Here is an 18,795-nt window from a genome sequence, read left to right on the forward strand (position 1 = left end):
CGTTTTTTACCTTTTGGGTACGGAACCCTAAAAAGGGTTAAAATTTTGAATTCAGACCCATTTCGCTTCGCTCGGTTTGATTCCCAATTTAGCAATTAAGTTTCTCTGAATACTGGAACAATAATCTTGCTGTATATGTCGTAGTCAGATCGTATAATCCGCCGTATTACATTACGGCTAGCCGTTTTCAAAAACAGGGGCGTTTTGAAATGCGGCGGTTTAACTATTAGCCGGATTGAATGCCGAATGCGGCTGAATGAGAATCCGCCGGAATGTATTCGGCGCCATACGTTCTTCAACACGGCTAGCCGTAATGTAATACAGCGAGTCATTAGCCGCCGCTTTGACAGTTTTTAGTTCCCATTTTTAACACTCGTGGCGCTGCCTGACATAACAACAACAACTATGAAAAACGCTGGGGTGTCCATCAAATCTGGAGTTCGTCGAACTGTTTCTTTTCAAAAAACATTTCCTTCGCAACTTAACTAGATGAAGCCCGGCCTCGCGGGGCTCCCATTTCTGAGCGGTTTGCCCTTCGGGCATCCGAAGCTATCTAACGAACCTAACCTACCTACCTATTGGTTTAGTGAGACGTCTGTGAAAACATATACATATACATACACTTTAGGGAAAAAAGCGTAGGTAGGTAAGTAGGTTAGGTTCGTTAGGTAGCTGTAGATGCCCGAAGGGCAAACCACCCAGAAATAGGAGCCCCGCATTTGCGGGGCTCCGTCTATTTAAGTTGTGAAGGAAATATTTTGGAAAAGAAACATGTAGTGCGGTGGGACCATAGTAAAAATAAATTAAGTAAATTGCAAACATTGTCAAACTCCGGTTATGTAGGCGACCGAAAGAACTGGTCACTCTACAATCTAAATAGTAGATACGATGCGGCTACACGTAGGCCGCGCCTTATTGAAGAACGTATCGCAATGACAATCCGGCTAATCGTCGAACCGCCGCATTTCAAAACGCTCCTGTTTTTGAAAACGGCTAGCCGTAATGTAATACGGCGGATTATACGATCGGACTACGACATATTCACTGCGGAGGTCAATTTACTCGTATGTTCTGTTCTGTGACGCCGATGAACTGATCAGTCATGTTGTAATTCGACACGTCTTGATGAGCACTTGGGAGAGCAGTACGATAGAGCTGATGCTGATCCCTGGCTGTACCTAGCGGAACTCAGGTTTGGTGCAACATAGACACACGCTGGGTTGGACATCCGACTCGTCATGATGATAATTTGGTAGAGCAGTACCCAAGATAGCTGATGCTGAACACTGGCAGTACCTAGTGGAGCTCGGGTTTAATACAACATATGCACACGCTGTTTTGGTCATCGGACTCGTCTTGATGAGCACTTAGGAGAGTAGTACCCAAGATAGAGCTGATGCTGAACCCGGCTGTACCTAGTGGAACTCAGGTTTGGTGCAACACAGGCAAACGCTGTTTTAGTCATTCGACACGTCTTGATGGGCATTTGGGAGAGCAGTACCCAAGATAGAGCTGATGAGCTGATGCTAAACCCTGGCTGTACCTACTGGAACTGAGGTTTGGTGCAACATAGATACACGCTGTTTTGGACATCCGACTCGTCAGAATGAGCACTTGGGAGAGCAATACCCAAGATAGAGCTGATGCTGAACCCTGGCAGTACCTATTGGAAGTCAGGTTTGGTGCAACATAGGCAAACGCTGTTTTGGTCATCCGACTCGTTTTTTTTGAGCACTTGGGAGATACCCAAAATAGAGCTGTAGCTGAACTCTGGCAGTATTTAGTGGAACTCAGGTTTGCAATATAGGCACACGATGTTTTGGACATCCGACTCGTCTTGATGAGCACTTAGGAGAGTGGTACCCAAGATAGAGTTGATGCTGAACCCTGGCAGTACCTAGTGGAACTCGGGTTTGGTGCAACATAGACACACGCTGTTTTGGACATCCGACTCGTCATGATGATCACTTGGTAGAGTAGTACCCAAGGTAGCTGATGCTGAACTCTGGCAGTAGGTACCTAGTAGAGCTCGGGTTTTATACAATGTAGGCTCACTCTGTTTTGGTCATCCGACTTGTCTTTTTCAGCACTTAGGAGATACTCACGATATAGCTGTAGCTGAACCCTGGCAGTATTTAATGGAACTCACGTTTGTTGCAACGTAGGCACACGCTGTTTTGGTCATCTCACTCGTCTTGATGAGCACTTAAGAGAGCAAATTATACATAAGTTTATGTGCGGAGCAGCATGATTACCGCCAGTAGGTGTCCAGACGGGATAGTTTTACGCTCAATTGTGTGGTGTGAACGCATAAATAAATTCAAGGACATTGGCTCGCTGACCCAACATTGCGAGAAAAGAAAAGCCAGTTGGCTTCCTTACAAGAAGTACTGGGCGACCGTGTAGGATGTAATAAGGGCTTATGAAATTGTATATTACGTGTGGATGATATTGGCAATTTGATTTTGTCGTCTGGACACGTTTTTAATGGACAAAGTAAAAGTTGTATCAGACAGGCGTACCGGACAGCGACCGAGGGCCAATTAGTAGGTATATTTCTTTCTTGCTCTCACTTATAGCTGCGTCCTTAACGGACTTATTACTTACCCACTCGATTGAACATGGAACAAGCCTCGGACTGGATCAAAGTCGCGGTCCGGTACGTTTAGGTAGAAAAACTCCGCGAGCCCTTACAAAGCTCTGCTTTTTGCTAGTGTTACTTTTGTATATGACACCGTAAGATTGTGAACCCGTTAGTTTACAATCTATCGTAGGTTAGGTTAGGTTAGTTTATAATCTCCCTACCGTCAGTTTATAATGTAACTAGCGGGATTATAAACTGGCGAGTGTTTACAATTTTACGGTGACATATACATTACGTTTTCTAAGAGTTAAATAATTTAAAAAATAATAATTTAAATATATGTTGAAAATCTATGTCCTTTCGGAATGAAGTGCAAGCCGGATTGGTTAAATGCGCGTTAATGTAATTTGTTGTAGAGAACAGTTAGTAAGTATTTCATAATGAATATTATAGTACACTGAATTATTATATAATGATTATTTACAAAAAGAGTATTTGTTTGAAGAGTTTGCTTGAAAGTTCTAATGGCTGTAGTGGTTTTCCGAGACCAACGCCCGCCAGCACTCATCAGTAGCAACATAGTAACTTACTCCATTCAATTTCTGGATACAGCGGCCCACCCCCGTATCCAGAGCCTGTAATCTCTATTGGTTTCTTATTAAGATGTTTAACTACCGGTTCAGCTATATTAATGGCGGGCGCTTTGTGGGTTCTGTTTTGTTGGGTTGCAATAATGTTGTCGTTTAAATTGTACTGTCATCGTCATTAGGGTATGCTTTGGTGGTGCAGTTGTGTGAGTTTTGAACCGAAGATTATAGGGTTCGAATCCTGGCTTGTACCCAGACGGTCGGCAAATATTCCAACAACACCTAAGCTCTCTGCTGGGTTGGAGATACAACATACCTACATATGAGGTAACCTAAGTTTATGATTTAAAAAATATTTGGAATATCTCTACACCTTATTATAAAACAAAGTCCCCCGCCGCGTCTGTCTGTTTGTATGCTCGCGACCTATCAATAGGGTGATTCTTGAGGAGGGTTTAGGAGTATATTAATTTGTTAACCCGTGCGAATTCGCGGGGCGGGTCGCTAGTAATATAAATGCGATACCTTAAAACAATTGTAACATTCGTACGAATAGCAATCGAAATCTTTGTACTGGCTAAACCTCAGCGTAGACTTTCCTATCAAAGTTAATCTATCGCGCTTTCTTTAAACTATTACTAAAAAGAGCCATAAATATTTTAAGCAAAACGTGCTGACGTAAACCATCATGCCCAAAGCGCAGTAACGATAAATCTATTGATAATAATCGAATCAAGTCGACACACTAACTCGCACACGTCCGTCCTTTTCAACATCGTAAAGATAGATAGAGACGGGAAGATCTTGTGGTGAGATAGGCGGTATGTCTGTGGGTTGGTTCAAAGACCCATAAATAATAAAGCCTTGTATTTGTTGTTGTAGATGTTGTCACAATAGCATGGCAAGGTTCAGTTCTATCTAAATGAGCATTAGCTATAGCAGTATCTGGAATACCAGTAGTAGTTTTAGTGAATCACTTGAACATCTCTATTACACCATATGCAATAAGTATAGACTGTTGACAAATAGTGTATATGTAATAGTAAAAAAAAGGAAAAAAAGAAGAAGACTGTTGACAAAATGCTACATAGGCTGTAAAGGATGGCTTTTCCCCAAATAACTATTTGCACTAAATGTGCTACATATTCTGTCATTATGACCAGATACAAAGGGTACTCTAACTCTATCTGAAACTTTACAAGATGGCGTTATGATGTCGCTTATCGGCGCCATCAACAATATTGACGACAATATCGACAATGAACTCGTATTGAGATGTACAGTCTGTTTTATTTATCAATCTCTGTTTTACTGTAGCATACTGCATCGATTTATAATAATTAACCAGCATGGGATGACGCCAGGCGTGCTGTGTGCTCCGCTCTCACATAATTTAGATTTTATATTTGCTACGATCTGAGAAAAGTTGCGAGGCAACAAGATCCATTGTTTATTTTTTTCTTTTTTATAGTGTTTTGTTTTGTGACGCTTTTCTTAGATGCTAAGATCCATATTAGCCAGGGTACCTACATTAATCAAGATTATTAACCTCCATACAACGCCGCCTGCCTCATCATTGTTTTATACCTCTCGCTCGCATTGTTCTCGCGTCGAATGGTGGTTCCTAATGTTAGTTCCTTCAGGTGTCTTTTCGATGGACTTAATTTAAAAACAATTACTTATGTTTATTAACTAAATGTGACTTGCAAAAATGTCTACAAACCTTTTGGCTGACAGCTACCTACTCCATATAAAATGAACTGTCGCTATTTATTTTGTATTTTTGCTATGTATGTATGAAAACTATCACCTTAGGTACCTTTGTAAGTCACAGACACGAAAGTAGAATGAAGGCATAGTAAAAGTTGGAACAGCTGATCGTCTTCTTCTTCCTAGCCTTATCATAGCCATGTCAGTTAAAAAGGCGACATTGAATTTAAAAATATAAGGGCGAAGAGTTGACTTCCATATAAATTTTAATTTCGCGCGGCTTTTTCTTCTGACAAGTTGGTGTGTGTTTCAGTATAGTTTTATGGGCAAATAAAATAACCTCTGCATAAATCTTAAACAGTAAGTAGGTATTATTATGATGTTTGTGGTTTCATCCCAACTCACTTCACAACTTAGAATAATAGTTTTCCCACAACAATAACCTTTTAACAACAAAACGACATAAAAAGTAAAAATTAAAAAAAAACTCGCCGTCCGCGGCACTATAAATCAGAATCGAATCGTCCATAATCGATACACGCCGCCATCGATTTATAATCGGCGGTGAGTGTAATGTTACATGCGATCCGAGTAATGACCGACCGACGTCGACGTCAGTCTTATGGTTATTTAGTTCGCATTATCCTGTTTTAGACTTGAGTTCCTGTGGACACAGTAATGCGGAATAGGTAATAAAAGTAGTAGTGTGGAATAGTAGTAATATTTTTGTTTATTAAGGTACTTACATACTAATATTTCATGTTATTAAATACATAATTACCGAGATTCATTGTCACACAATGAATTCCACTTATTTTGGTTACATTACTCAATTGATTCAATTAAATAGATTCTATAACACAAGAATGGTTCTGTAAAAATAAATTATTTAAAAAGATAAGCACTAGAGTCAAAGTGTAAGTAAGTTTACGTCACCCTAGGCTACGCGAGAAGAAAATCTCACTTCCTGGCCAAGGCAAGACGTAAAACTTTAGACAAACCACGGGCGGTACTTCGTAAAGCCCCAGATCGCATATTTATGGCCCTCACCTTTGGTTCGGGCCACAAACACCTGCGATCTGGAGCATTTACGAAGTCACCTCCCTAGGTATGTAAATGTACTATTACCTACCTAACATGTAATTTCTTTGAAGTGACGTCACTGAAAAGTTGCAGTTTTGCGGTTTTCGTATTGCAGCTGTCAGTCATCATTCTCTATTATTAGAGTCTGTGCGGAAAGAGAATATTCGTAGAATGTATGGGCTCCCTTACATTCGACGACTCTTCTCTTTCCGCACAGACTCTATAGTTATAGGTACTTTGGCATCGCATAGGTAGGTACCTACCTACGTTGACAATTATTAAACTCAAGTCATCAGTGGCGCTCAAAAATTAATAGCACGTACTTCTTTTAAGTTAATTATTTCTCTCATAAAACCCAATAAATCCTTTTTTTCTCACCCCTCGTTATCAAATCAGGTGACAAATGGGTCCCGCCTTGGGTCATTAGATCTTATTAATAGGGGGCGGCTGCCCCTAACAGCGGCGTGTTAGAGGCGGTGCATTCTTTGAACGTAATTAATTGCTGGCAGCGTCTAAATAGTTGTACGTCTGTAATTTTAAAGAGCTGTGGTGCGAGTAGGTGGTCAGATGTCAGGGCTTGGACGTATGAAATGTACCACAGAGCATCAACTTATCATAAGTAAATAGGTATCTATCAATTTACAGTCTAGAATCTAGCTAGACCATTGTGTAAGATAACTCTTTGTGTATTTTAATTTTATTTGTGTAATTTAAATTTGTGTACATTTTGTTCTTAATTACTTATTTCATTAGGTATCAATGGGGTTGATAACTGTCAAAGGTTTGCATACATGGGGTTTTGCATAGTCTCTAGTTATGTTCTATGAGATTTGGTTTAAAGAGCTGCCATCCAGGGCATAAAATTAAAAAAACAACAACAATTTGACACAATTTTAGGGATTGGCAGGATTGGCGCCGTCTGTAAAATACTTCGACCGGCCAATTGTTATCAAAGGAGAATGGGTACTTTTATACGGGGAGTGTCCCATGGATATATACGGTTGAGACATTTGTGGTTTTAAAGCTGTTCGAGTAGCTAGTCGATATTTATTTTAATTTTCCTTTATGCTTAAACTAGAAATTATTTTCTAGACAAGAATGTAAACAACCGTATGTCATATAAACAGACGACCTTTTGTATACCTATCTTATACCATAGAGAAATATAATAAGACAAGAGTGCTCACTCCATACATCAGTTCAGACTATTAATTTCAGCGTCTACATCTAGCATCGAGTAGCGGAACTATCAGTACTGCTACTTGACAATAGATGTAGCACCGGCCGGAAAGTCTTATGCTGTTGAGATAAGACTTTCCGGTCGGTGCTACATCTATTGTCAAGTAGCAGTACTGATAGTTCCGCTACTCGATGCTAGATGCTAATAGTCTTTTTGGTACTAAAACTGATGTATGGAGTGAGCACTCTATGTATTTTTTTCTCTATGCTTATACCTACACCACGAATTGCGAGCTCTTTGAACTTTCTTCTCTCTAGAAATATTATGCTTCGATTTATCACAATTATCAATTCTTGTATAAAATAATCCCTGTTTACATAATAAATATAATAATATCTAAACTCAGAGTAAAATAAACTCATAATTGTTAGTATTTCCAATTCCAATAGGGAAATGTTTCGAAATGGTACAGTCTATGCCATCTGTCGATGAGTAGGAGAACTAATATTTTTATTGTATAGCGTTATAGCCGTAAACGGCGGGAAGAAGTTGATAACTCGCGAGAAAAAATTGAAGAAATTTGAACCTTATTCAATAAAATATCTCGAGTTATCAACTTCTTCCCGCCGTGTACCGATTAGGTAATAGGTATGCGTAACTTGTAGTGAGGCCATCTAGTATGTAGCGGCGGAACTATAACATTCTTAATGTCCATTAGACTGAGTTTAGAGCAATTATTTCATGAAACCGATGCTGCCAAAAATACGGGGGTGCGGGGGGACGAGGTGAGCGAATCCCGTGCCGTGATTGGTCCGTTCAAAGACACGGACCAATCACGGCACGGGATTGACTCGAAGATGGAGTAAAACTACCGTATAAGTGGCAGAGGGGGTAGCGTTACTATGCTCAGTCTAATGTTAATGTCCAATTGAATTTCAATAATTAATGTTTTTATTATTTAGATGATATTATAAAGGTCGTCAAAAATTTAACCTAACCACAGAATAACTAATAGTACTACCGTACAGAAAATTCACTCCTTCACAAAAGTCAGATTTAGGTATAAAATTACACCTATATCGCCGCCTGCAAGCAAAATTGAAACTTATAACCGCGCACGAACCGTGAATCTTCTTTGCGCGCCGCAGTTTTATGACCGAGCTGTGAGTGTCGGCACGGGGTTATCACTTGACAAGTTTTTATACCTATACCCACTGATTTATTATTTTTAAGATAAATATGTAGGAATTACAAACGTTGATTATGTAAACATACATTTTTTATCCGGAGATAGTATGTCTGATTCTCACGGAAGTAAGTTTCGAAGCCATTGTGTATTTTCAATTTTGCGCGAGCGCCACGTGACACGACTATCGTGCACGCCGAGCGGCAGCCCACTGCCATACTCCTGTCATGGTCTTCTCTTCCCAGAGTGTCACTTGCCTACGTCACAATAACATTGCCACTTTATTTCAACATAACATGTTACATGGGTACATTATATCTATGGTTAATAAGTTAATTTATTTCTTTATAATTTAATAATTTTCATTTATATGTATTTTATCTTAAATTTTACAATAACACGTCATTTTTAATTATTCGTTAGCAATATCTTCCGATTCACGAAAGAAATTTCAGACGTTCGGGTAATTCTGTTTACACTACTGGCAACACAGGATAGCGCTGTCACATTTGACAATCCGCCATTTTGTCCCTGACCGACCGTCCTTGTCGAACGCGTGTTAATTGTTATTTCCTTCTCGCTCAGTGTCAGCAGTCGCAGTGTTTTCCAAACTTTTCACGTCGTAAGCTTCGTAATTAATGTTTTGTTACGAAAATGGTTGGCTGCTCTATTCAGAACTGTAAGAGTAGGAGTGAAAAGTGCAGTATAGATTTGTTTTATTTTACTATGTTTCTACATGAATAACTTAAAATTAATGCCGTTAAAATAATTTTCACTGTTGGTTAAAATTCTCCCACATTTTAAAGTTTGAGAACCTGTAAACAGCATGATGACGTAGGCAAGTGCCAGTTAGGTCATTCGCGAATCTCGGAAGAGAGTACCAGGCGGAGTATATTATTATACCATGCTCCTGTCCGATGGGCGCGCCGGCCAAATGTACCTAAACTGCGGAGTGACACCCCCCTGACCTAACCTAACGAATCAATCAGACGACTCGACATATCAAAAAATTGTTTTTGTTAAAGAATTAGGTACTATTAGTATGTACTATACCTTTAAAATAAATGAGTTCAGATTTTACCTATTATTGTCATATAGGTAGGTATACTACCTATCACCTATCACCTACCTACTGTTTTAAACCTGATTTCGTCTTGATCCATACTTGTTTAAAATTTTAGGCTATGTTAGTATTTATTGCACTGCATCCAGTATCTTACGGCACTTACGTAGACGTCTTAAAATTAAGTCATTTGGATATACGAGTATGTTCGTCACATTTTCCGAAAACTACAAACTGATATGAATACTTATTCCAGTCTACCTATTGCATAGAAGTGTTTAATGTAAGACAGGCCCGTAAGATAATACAAGCCTCGATACTCAACATTTAGGTCAAAACATCACCATTCATACAGAAAATACTCCTAAAGAAGCAAAGGAATTTCAACATTGCACAAACGCGAACGAGATTAAACTAATCTCTTCGCATTATCGAAAGTTGCACAACTCCATAATCTTAAAACTGTCAATTTTCTACGATACCTTCCGATCGAATTCTCCCATGTTATCTCAATACCGCTATCTCAAGCAGATCTGTAGGACCAAGTTTTAGTACGTAACTCGCGAAGTGTCCATGTGACTGTGTGTCACCGCTCAAGAACGGTTCGGAGGGTCTACGCTGTATCTAGAAAAATGGATAGACCTAGCACAAGCCAGCAGTCGGAGAAATATTCTGTACCCAGACTAGATAAACTCCCGACTAGTTCTACGCAGTCTGTGGATAAGGTGGAGATGTTTGAAGTGAGGGAGCATGTGCCGTATCAAGCGGAGGTAACTCGAGCACCAGGCGCCTATGACGCGGAGAGCGGTGACGTGTATACCAACTCCTGGGACTCCGCGTGGGTGGCCATTTGCCAATTGTTGAACCTCCTTCACCATATGCAGGTGGCCATCGTCGTGTTCTGCATATGGCACTTCGCGTTAACTGTAGAACCCAGTGGGGCCATCAGCAATCTTCAGCTCCATATAATTTTCGCGGGAACCGGCGTACGTATTCAGTGTTTTGTGAGAGTATAAAACTGTAGTTGACTCCTTTAATCTCTTGAAACACGATAAGAACGACAAATATGTAATACTAACCGCAGTTCGTGTCTAGTTTTATTTTACATCATTTCTGTACGAGTAGGTATATTGCTATAATGAGTGTAATGACCTGACTGAATGTCATGTAAGAAAATAACTAAACTTGGCTTGTCTAAAAGAATACCTACAAATAAATATGCAAATTCTATTTGAATAAATATCTCGAGTGTTGTTCAAAAAATGCAACGCTACTGTTAAAAGATAAACGTCGTAGAGCTTGACAGCCTAAGTTGACAGCATGTTGGTCACCGTTACTACCTACTCGGAATTAAGATTGAAGATAGCAACTATTGGGACAAGAACGATGATATTTACAAATACGTTCCCAATAGCAAGTAATACTCTGAGACTACCCGAATCAGAACTGAGTCTGACTCAGGCGGTCAGAAAATCTGATCAAAATGATCATCAGCCAGTACACACAGCCGAAATTCCGATGTGCAATATTTATCGCCGGGTATCTGTAGGCACAATGCTCATGAATAACCATAGGCGCTTCCTTTCATATTTCAGTACCAGCTGTTCCTAGTAGAAGCGGTCCTGACGCTCCACAGACACAACTCCTGGTCCTTCCAACTGTCCCAGGATGGGAAGCGAGTGGTCCACGGCTGTCTGCAGCTCATCGGCTCCTTGTTCGTCATTGTGGGCTCGTTCCTGGCTTTAGCTGAGACTGACATGGTTGTAAACACACCTCATGGATATTGCGGTAATTTCATGATAATACTTTTTTTAGACGAACCCTTTTTACCGAATTCCGAGTTCCGACCCAAAATTAATTTTGATTCACTGAAGTTACCTTAAGTTGACTAGTGAGTAGTTTTCAAAAGATCAAACCCATTAACACCTGTAACAGCTTGGACTAATATTAGACCCTAAATGTATACACACATGAACTGTGGTCCCCAAGGTATCATTTATCCGGGACCCCCATTTATCCATCATGCTTCTAAGCTACGACAATCCAACGGTGGAATGACATTACTGTATAAAATTATGGCTTACTAATATTGGGCAAGCTTGCTGAAAAGTCTGTACTTGAACCAAAATAAGCTAACCTAACCTAACAATTAAATTATGTCTACCTAATCTAAGGCCACACTTAGATATCATTAAGCTCAATTTAAATAAATGCCTTGATGAATCATACTTTCCACAAAACGGCCTCATTACAAGAATTGCCTACTTCGGTACAGGCAAGACAAAACTAAGTCAAGATACGCGATGAGATAAATTTTAGCGACAGCATGAATATACATCAAATCTTATCTATTTCAGGTGTTATTGCACTGGCCTTCTCCCTAGCCAGCTTCATCTCCGGTATCATAGCACTTTTCTCCTCGAAAGTACGTCTGATGATCAGGAGCGGACCCGTCAAGATCCTCCACATCGCGCTTGGCTTAATTGCTCTCTCCATGGGCCTTATCACGATAGCTATAGGGTTCAATATGGATTACTTCAGCGCTGCAAACCCTGGGTTATCGACGGCTCTCATGTGTTTTGTGGTGTTCACCCTGATGTATATTATTGTTCAGCCGATTATCAATCTGATATCGACTACTAGAAAAACCCTGTGACTAAATAAAAAGGCAGGGTCTTCGGATGGTGAGAGTATGGTAAGCAGGCTGTAGGTTTAAGTGTAAAAGGGGTGTGGGATAATATTTTGTGTATTTTTTCACATTATTAGCAGTCTACAAGAACTAAAAACAGAATAATTAATAAGTTCAGTAACGTCCGGACTTTTTGTAGTTTTATAGACTAACTAAAAGAAATCATAAGATTCTTTGAATAAGCGCACATTATGAAAACTCAGTTAGCTCATCGTTCTTATAACCCTGAGAATCAAACCGATTCTATTTGGACTTGAACGCAACTGGGAAATGCAAAATTAAGTGTCATACAGGGTGACATATTTGACGTCGTAATCAAAGATTTTAAAAGTGATAGAAATATTAAATTTCATATTCATCTTTATTGTGGTCAGCTGAGTTTGCATTATTATTTTCGTTATTGAATTTAATTGTAAATAAAATAACACTTATTTCCACGCCCTTTAATAGATACTTTAATAGATAAGTATTACCTACATTTATTTATTAATAATTAATCGGTTGATGTAAGGTACCTAACATAAACCAAACGCATTTATTTTAAGTTTTTACTTATTGCTCTTGGATTTTGTTTACTACTTCAGTATATAAAGATTTAAATAAACAAAAAATAGGTATATGCCAAAAATTCATTGAGTAAATGTGGAGTAAATGAGGATTCCGTTGCATTTTCATGTGTACATTTATTTATACGTATGAAAATAATAATTTTATATAAAACAATATTTACTTTTACACACAATTGAACATAGCTACTGTAAAAAAAAATCACAATAAAGAAGATACCTACTTGGATACATCTACTTGAGCCGCAGATTTTATATTTTATCCCGGTAACATTTTTTGCTGAAAATCTTACTTCTGTGCAAAGTTTTTAAATGTATTTTTATGGTTTATACGTGGTGTTACTTGTATTGTTATTGTAAGTATAATAATATTAAGTCAATGTGTATGTTTGTCTGTGTGATTGTAATATTAAAGCATTTATGGTTTTATAATATTAGTTGTCTTATTCGAAATCCAAAAACTAGATTCTTCTAGGTAAAAAACTTAGTTAAAGCCTCTCTTGCATGTAGTTATGTAAATTTTACAAAAAAGCATTAGATAAATTACATTGACTACTACATACATAAGGGGCTTTTACCTATATTATTTTATAGTAGTAGTAGTTAGTTTTATTACATGATATGATATTTCAATAAAAGTAGGTACCTACTCACTGTGTGCCTACTTATTTACTTACTTATACCTATAACATAAGGTTCTTGATATGTACCGATTTTATTATCACAGTTTGCTTATTCTAATCAACTATAAGTAGCTTCCAAATAAGTTTGATATATGAATGAACTATAAGTTTATTCATTTACCTACACATGAGCATCTGAGCCATCATATCCATCTTAAAAAATAAACAAGAATTTAAATCTCTAGGGCTTATAAAGCAATATTTGTACTAATATCACAATTGATTCAGTATATTTTCTAGTTTTGATACTACTATTATAGATAGATTTCTCGTGTTGAGTTACCTAATCATATCGGACAATGGGTCATAAAGATACGATATATATGTAAATTGTTCTTATGATGCACATGCATTCAAATTGATCTGTCATTGATCATTTTCAGTACAAACATCTTCTTCAAGGAAGGGGTTGATTTGACTTCGATTTTTCACCACCCTGTAGTAAAGAATATTGGCGAATCTGAAAAACAAATGAATAAATAGTTGTTACTTTTGCTATTCAACACAAATGTTTGTTTTATGTACAGCAACAAAATGGTTTTTGAGCCGAAAATGACGAAATGTAGGTTGTAGAAACTGTAAGTGCTAGGTGTTAGAAGGTTAGGTGCCAAAGTAAATTTCGCGCCTACATTTATTTTATTGACCGCCTTTTTTACTGGCACATTTTGCAGGACAATATTTAATAAATGTCAACTTCTTTCTTCAAAAAAAAATGTTTACTTGAAATGCTGTAGGTCAGTGATGCTTAATCTCTGCTGGGGTAATAAAGTAGCCATAATGTTCTATAAAATAAAATGAATCATTTTAAGTAATACTTACATTACAAGAACAAGACACACCGTGAATAATCCTCCGGATATCACGTAAATAAACCCAGGAAATACTACCAAGGTGCAGTAATACGCCCAATTGAACAGAATAGGGGCAAAGATCGGCATGACAGCTTCTACGCAACTGACTAGAGAATACATTTTGGCTATTTCGCCTTTGGGCAGCACTTTGGAGATCTGGGACCGGATTAGTGGGGGTGATAGACTCCCAAGTATGGACATCATTCCCGCTGAAAATAAAGATGCAAGTTTTTTTTATACAATTAGAATTAGATGAGGGTCAAATGGTACTCGCTAGGAGTAGGTACGGGCGGCGGCCGATTGCCTCTAAGTTAAATTTTAGTTGTCTGTAGAGGTAGTAAGCAAATGCATTTATTCAGTTCCAAACGCGTTTAGTAGATTCTTGGAAGCATGTTGTTGGATGTTTAAAGGTATGTTGATTGAATATACAAAGTCGTCGATATTACATTAGGAGTCAAACTTTTTTTGACGTTTTGGATCTTCAGACGTCAGTAAAAATCGCTTCTTGCATTTAAAAATATTAATTAATTAATTAAATTGTATATGTAATACAATACAAGTATAAGGAGCAATGTGGTGTATAATGTGTGTATACTTAATATTGATTTTATGCCCAGAATAAATGTTATTTTCTTTTGGTAGGTAATTACTCGCTCGGACTTGAGGGTCTTAGTCCGCTCTTAATAGGCCCTATAAGCATTCGGTATGATATTAACGTTGGCAGCCAATAAGAGCCCCTCATGGGACCAGTGCCTTCATTCTTAACTTAGGAAAAAAAACGACTTACCGAGATACAAGTGCCAGGATTTTTGGGATAAGCTCCTAACAGTCGCATCGCAAATGGACGACACGTAGGACAAAATGAGAAGCATCCCATCCGACATCTTGCAGTAGGATTGGAAAAACGACATCCCAATATACATTCCGACAAGACCTGTAATAATACAATAATGTAGAAGTCCTGCTACGTTACCATCTATCGATTCTACTAAGGTCATTTTGTCATTTGTAGCGAAAGATACAGCGGCCTCTGTAGGTGTCTTTGAACACGTATACGTAATTACCTAGGCAAATAGGTACCTACAACGAAAATACTCTAAAGGACATGTTTGGCCAAGCCACATATTCTTATCATCATTTATTTCACATGAGATTATCAGTGGGTTCAAAGTGTTCGAATCCAAACATTGGTCACATTAAAATAATTCAAATTTACCGTTAGCAAGTAACTAAGTTATATAAGGTTATTCATATGGTTCTATGTGACTTTAAAATCACCTATAATGATGTTAACAGCACAGAATGTGGAATACTCCTTGAGAAGCCACTGGAACTTCTGTCTCGTGAATAAATAGTCCACGGCACTGATCCCGAATATACAGAACATAGTGATCGCAAAAGCGGTAATAAGGAGGGTCAATATAGCCGTGATGCTGAGGTATCTCTTCTTAAAACATGTACGGGCCATGTCTTTGATTAGGTTACAATTGAAGATTTTGCAAAGACCTCCCTGTAAGCAGACAAAAAAATTTTGGTTAACTACATATATCAATACAATTATATAGCAGCGTCCGACCACGTGAAGTATTCCCGCCAAGTTTCAAATATGACGCTCCTTGACACTGTCAGTGCTAAATCTAATTGCCTTAGTACTTTAGTGTTAAAATTCTTAGTCATGTTATAAACCATCCTGTATATGTACATACGCCAAAAGGCGTCACATCTCTATTGTCCTTGAAGTAATAAGATTACGATAAAAGTTTGGGATTTCCTAGACTAATATTTTTGTCAGTAAGCAAATGCATGATATTTGCGTTAAGTAAGTATATTTTAAACAATGTATTTGTAAATAATGACATTAATACTCACTCTTTCAGCTATAACCAAAGTCTCTTCCACCAACACGATGGTGTATAACAATGTGAAGAAATAAATGGCCGCTGATAACGTAAACAAGGGAACGTAGCCAATGAAATCGTACACGTAGCTTGAACCTATGGTTCCTGTGAGAACACCGGCAAAGCCGCATCCCTGTATAAGTGCCAGTCTGAAAAACAAAAAGTTTTCTGTCTTGCCGGAAATTGGCTTATGGTTGTTCATTAATACGTTGCAAGATTTGTATCTCTTTGCTTTATACCGTAAACGAAAGTCACTTAGCCAAAAACTTTTGGGATCACACTGCATGCTTTTTTTGCGGCCAAAGTGGCATAACATGAAAAAGGTCCCGGAGAATTTGACTCCGGTTATATCGGACAAGGGGGAACGGGAGTAGGTATATTCGGGAGCAGGTATATTCGGGAGCCTTTGTAGGTCATTTTTGACCGCAATGATCGTGAAGGTGGATGATAAAGGTGAAGATAATATACAAGACCACGGGATTTAGTCTCCAAAATACCTGAAGGATCTATCCTCCTCATTAGTGATATCTGTAGTGATCAGATTAGCTCCCAACATGATTGTGCTGAATCCACCAAGCATTGCAAACGGCATTATGCAGAGAATAAACCAATATGCACTTAAATATTGAACTGCGCTGAATACAACTGTTAATACAGCAGTTAAGAACTGTCCTGAAAAACAATATTCCGATTTAGAAAAATTTGGTACGTCAACTAATCTGGTTGAACTGAGCACTAATTATAAAATGAAACTGTACCTAATGACTGACTAATTAGCTTCACAAACAGGGTCACTATCACTACCTATTTTACTCTTCAGCAGAAAAGTGATTGTGGTAGGTACGGTGAGGTATAATAATGCCACAGAAACTTACCAAAAAGAGGCCAAACCACCAACGGCTTCCTTCCATACTTATCAGACCAGGACCCTAAAAACACAGCCAGTACAGCCGGCATGATGCTACTAAAGACTGATATAGTAGTCACCAGAATAGACGCTTCGGATTGGACTTCAGTCTCCAGGTCTTTGGCTTCGCCGGTCTTGTTTAGGATGTTGAGTAGAGCGCATGTTGTTGAGTTGTACTCTAGCTCGACTATGCAGGTGCGGTATAGGAGTAAGTTGTATGTTACGGTATCTAAAATCAAAAATTATAAAATTAATACGGAATTAATGCTTCATTTTGCGAAGACCGATTTTAAGCCCGTTTAAAGAGGTTATTCGTAGAATAGTTTAATGATAGAACCAATTAGGTAGGTATCTTAGGTTTTAGAAATTAACTATCAACCCGAACAAGCTGCTAGTCTAACATACAACTGTGTGGAGGAAGACTTCAGGAGGATAAAGAAATGTGACACCGACTGGAGAAAGGTCGCCATAGAATTGTAATAATTGAAGAAAGCTGTAAGAAATAGCTAGGAAGCTAAGAAGTCTAAGAACCACAAAGGGTTTGTAGCGCCATTGGGACAAAACTAAATTAAATATAACAATGAGAATTATGTAATCTACCCTGACCAAATTTCAGGACAGATGACAGGAGGATTCGTATCCCTGCGAGGAAATTTTCGGTTCCTTCCTAATAAGGAACAGAAAATGCGCCTACAGTATTAGTCCCTCTTGTATTTTAGAGTAGGTATAGCTAATCTTTATTAGCTAGGCGCACCAATGGCTTGGAAATCGTAGCTGCACACCGAAGGGCTAAGGCCGGTTCTTTATCATTTGTCAGTTTTGTCACCATGCCTGTCACGTTGTACCTAACAAATATGTTACAAGTAGGAAGGAAAGTGACGTAGGTATTAGGTATGGCATGACAGGTGATAAAAATGCGACCATGATACCGCTGTGGTATAGGTAGGTTGTAGCATGTTGTAGATTCATAAGATTCTCTACTCCTTTAATGTAATTATAAGGAGACGCAATAATGCAACTAACTTAATACAGACATAAATTTGTATTATAATTTATAATATACTTAAACCTATATTAGCCATAAGTTGTAGAGCTCTGTGATTTGTAGAATAAGGTTAAAACTTGCATGTTTGACTTTGCAGCTGCACTATGATTAGTAATTATGTCAGCGTAATGAATCTGGCAAGGACATGCCTTTGTTTGATCGAGTGGCCTCCGTGGTTAGATAGGTTTGTTGAGTGTCGGATGTTAGGTCAATGGCTGCAAAATTATAGTTATTCGAGCATTATTTATATTTAATATTTAATCGAGATAAAAACTTATATCAGATAAAATATATTATTACTTATATACTGCTGTACTTTACTACTTACTAGTACTACTATGCATTCCTTCCTTGTAATGTCAATGCCAACAAGTTTTTGCTTGTTATGTTAAAAAAAACATCACTTCACAGTTGTTCAATAGCGAGACTTCGACTTCTTAAGACAAGTAAAGCAAGTAATATAAGCTAATTTCATTATTTCACTCACCTGTGAGAGATGAACTGAATAACAAAAGAAAAAGTGGCAGTTCAACGGCCAGCCACACGGAACGACGTGGACCATCAGGTCCGTGGCTGGACCGTATAAGAGGCTCCAACTCCTCATTATTATTAAAATTTAAAGACATCCTGGCCAGTTATATAAACTCAACATACATATTTGTATCTTGGGTTTTCTTTTGTCATATACGAACGTACAGATTCCCACTATTTCCCACGATTTTGGCGCGAGAAAGAAGCGGGTCGACGCAGCCCGTCTGCGGCG

General features: G+C 38.3%; 3 protein-coding genes across 3 annotated transcripts in view; 2 read left to right on the forward strand and 1 right to left on the reverse strand.

The window, feature by feature from the left end:
* LOC134655408 (proteasome subunit alpha type-4) overlaps positions 1-18,795 on the forward strand; it is a 102,186-nt gene that overhangs the window by 80,269 nt on the left and 3,122 nt on the right. The gene's annotated exons all lie outside the window — the stretch shown is intronic.
* LOC134655157 (uncharacterized) lies at positions 9,697-12,117 on the forward strand. Its single transcript, XM_063510610.1, has 3 exons — positions 9,697-10,379; positions 10,989-11,181; positions 11,751-12,117. Exons 1-3 carry the CDS (start codon positions 10,026-10,028, stop codon positions 12,047-12,049), a joined length of 846 nt encoding a protein of 281 aa, XP_063366680.1. The 5' UTR covers positions 9,697-10,025; the 3' UTR covers positions 12,050-12,117.
* LOC134655339 (probable peptidoglycan muropeptide transporter SLC46) lies at positions 13,698-18,689 on the reverse strand. The gene is made up of 8 exons (XM_063510790.1): positions 18,520-18,689; positions 16,956-17,216; positions 16,578-16,752; positions 16,052-16,229; positions 15,461-15,692; positions 14,970-15,116; positions 14,151-14,391; positions 13,698-13,791 (listed from the first exon to the last, which is right to left on the reverse strand). The coding sequence occupies exons 1-8, from the start codon at positions 18,656-18,658 to the stop codon at positions 13,698-13,700; spliced, it is 1,467 nt and encodes a 488-aa protein (XP_063366860.1). The 5' UTR covers positions 18,659-18,689.

This window comes from Cydia amplana, chromosome 16 (assembly GCF_948474715.1).
Source record: "Cydia amplana chromosome 16, ilCydAmpl1.1, whole genome shotgun sequence".
Taxonomy (NCBI): domain Eukaryota; kingdom Metazoa; phylum Arthropoda; class Insecta; order Lepidoptera; family Tortricidae; genus Cydia; species Cydia amplana.

Excerpts from the sequence above, each read along its gene's own strand:
- LOC134655157 (XM_063510610.1), top strand. The coding sequence starts at position 10,026 with ATGGATAGACCTAGCACAAGCCAGCAGTCGGAGAAATATTCTGTACCC. Across the intron at positions 10,380-10,988 it reads TAATTTTCGCGGGAACCGGC|TACCAGCTGTTCCTAGTAGA; the intron begins GTACGTATTCAG and ends TTCATATTTCAG. Across the intron at positions 11,182-11,750 it reads CACACCTCATGGATATTGCG|GTGTTATTGCACTGGCCTTC; the intron begins GTAATTTCATGA and ends TATCTATTTCAG.
- LOC134655339 (XM_063510790.1), bottom strand. The coding sequence starts at position 18,658 with ATGTCTTTAAATTTTAATAATAATGAGGAGTTGGAGCCTCTTATACGG. Across the intron at positions 15,693-16,051 it reads CTTTGGTTATAGCTGAAAGA|GGAGGTCTTTGCAAAATCTT; the intron begins GTGAGTATTAAT and ends GTCTGCTTACAG. Across the intron at positions 14,392-14,969 it reads ATCCTGGCACTTGTATCTCG|CGGGAATGATGTCCATACTT; the intron begins GTAAGTCGTTTT and ends CTTTATTTTCAG.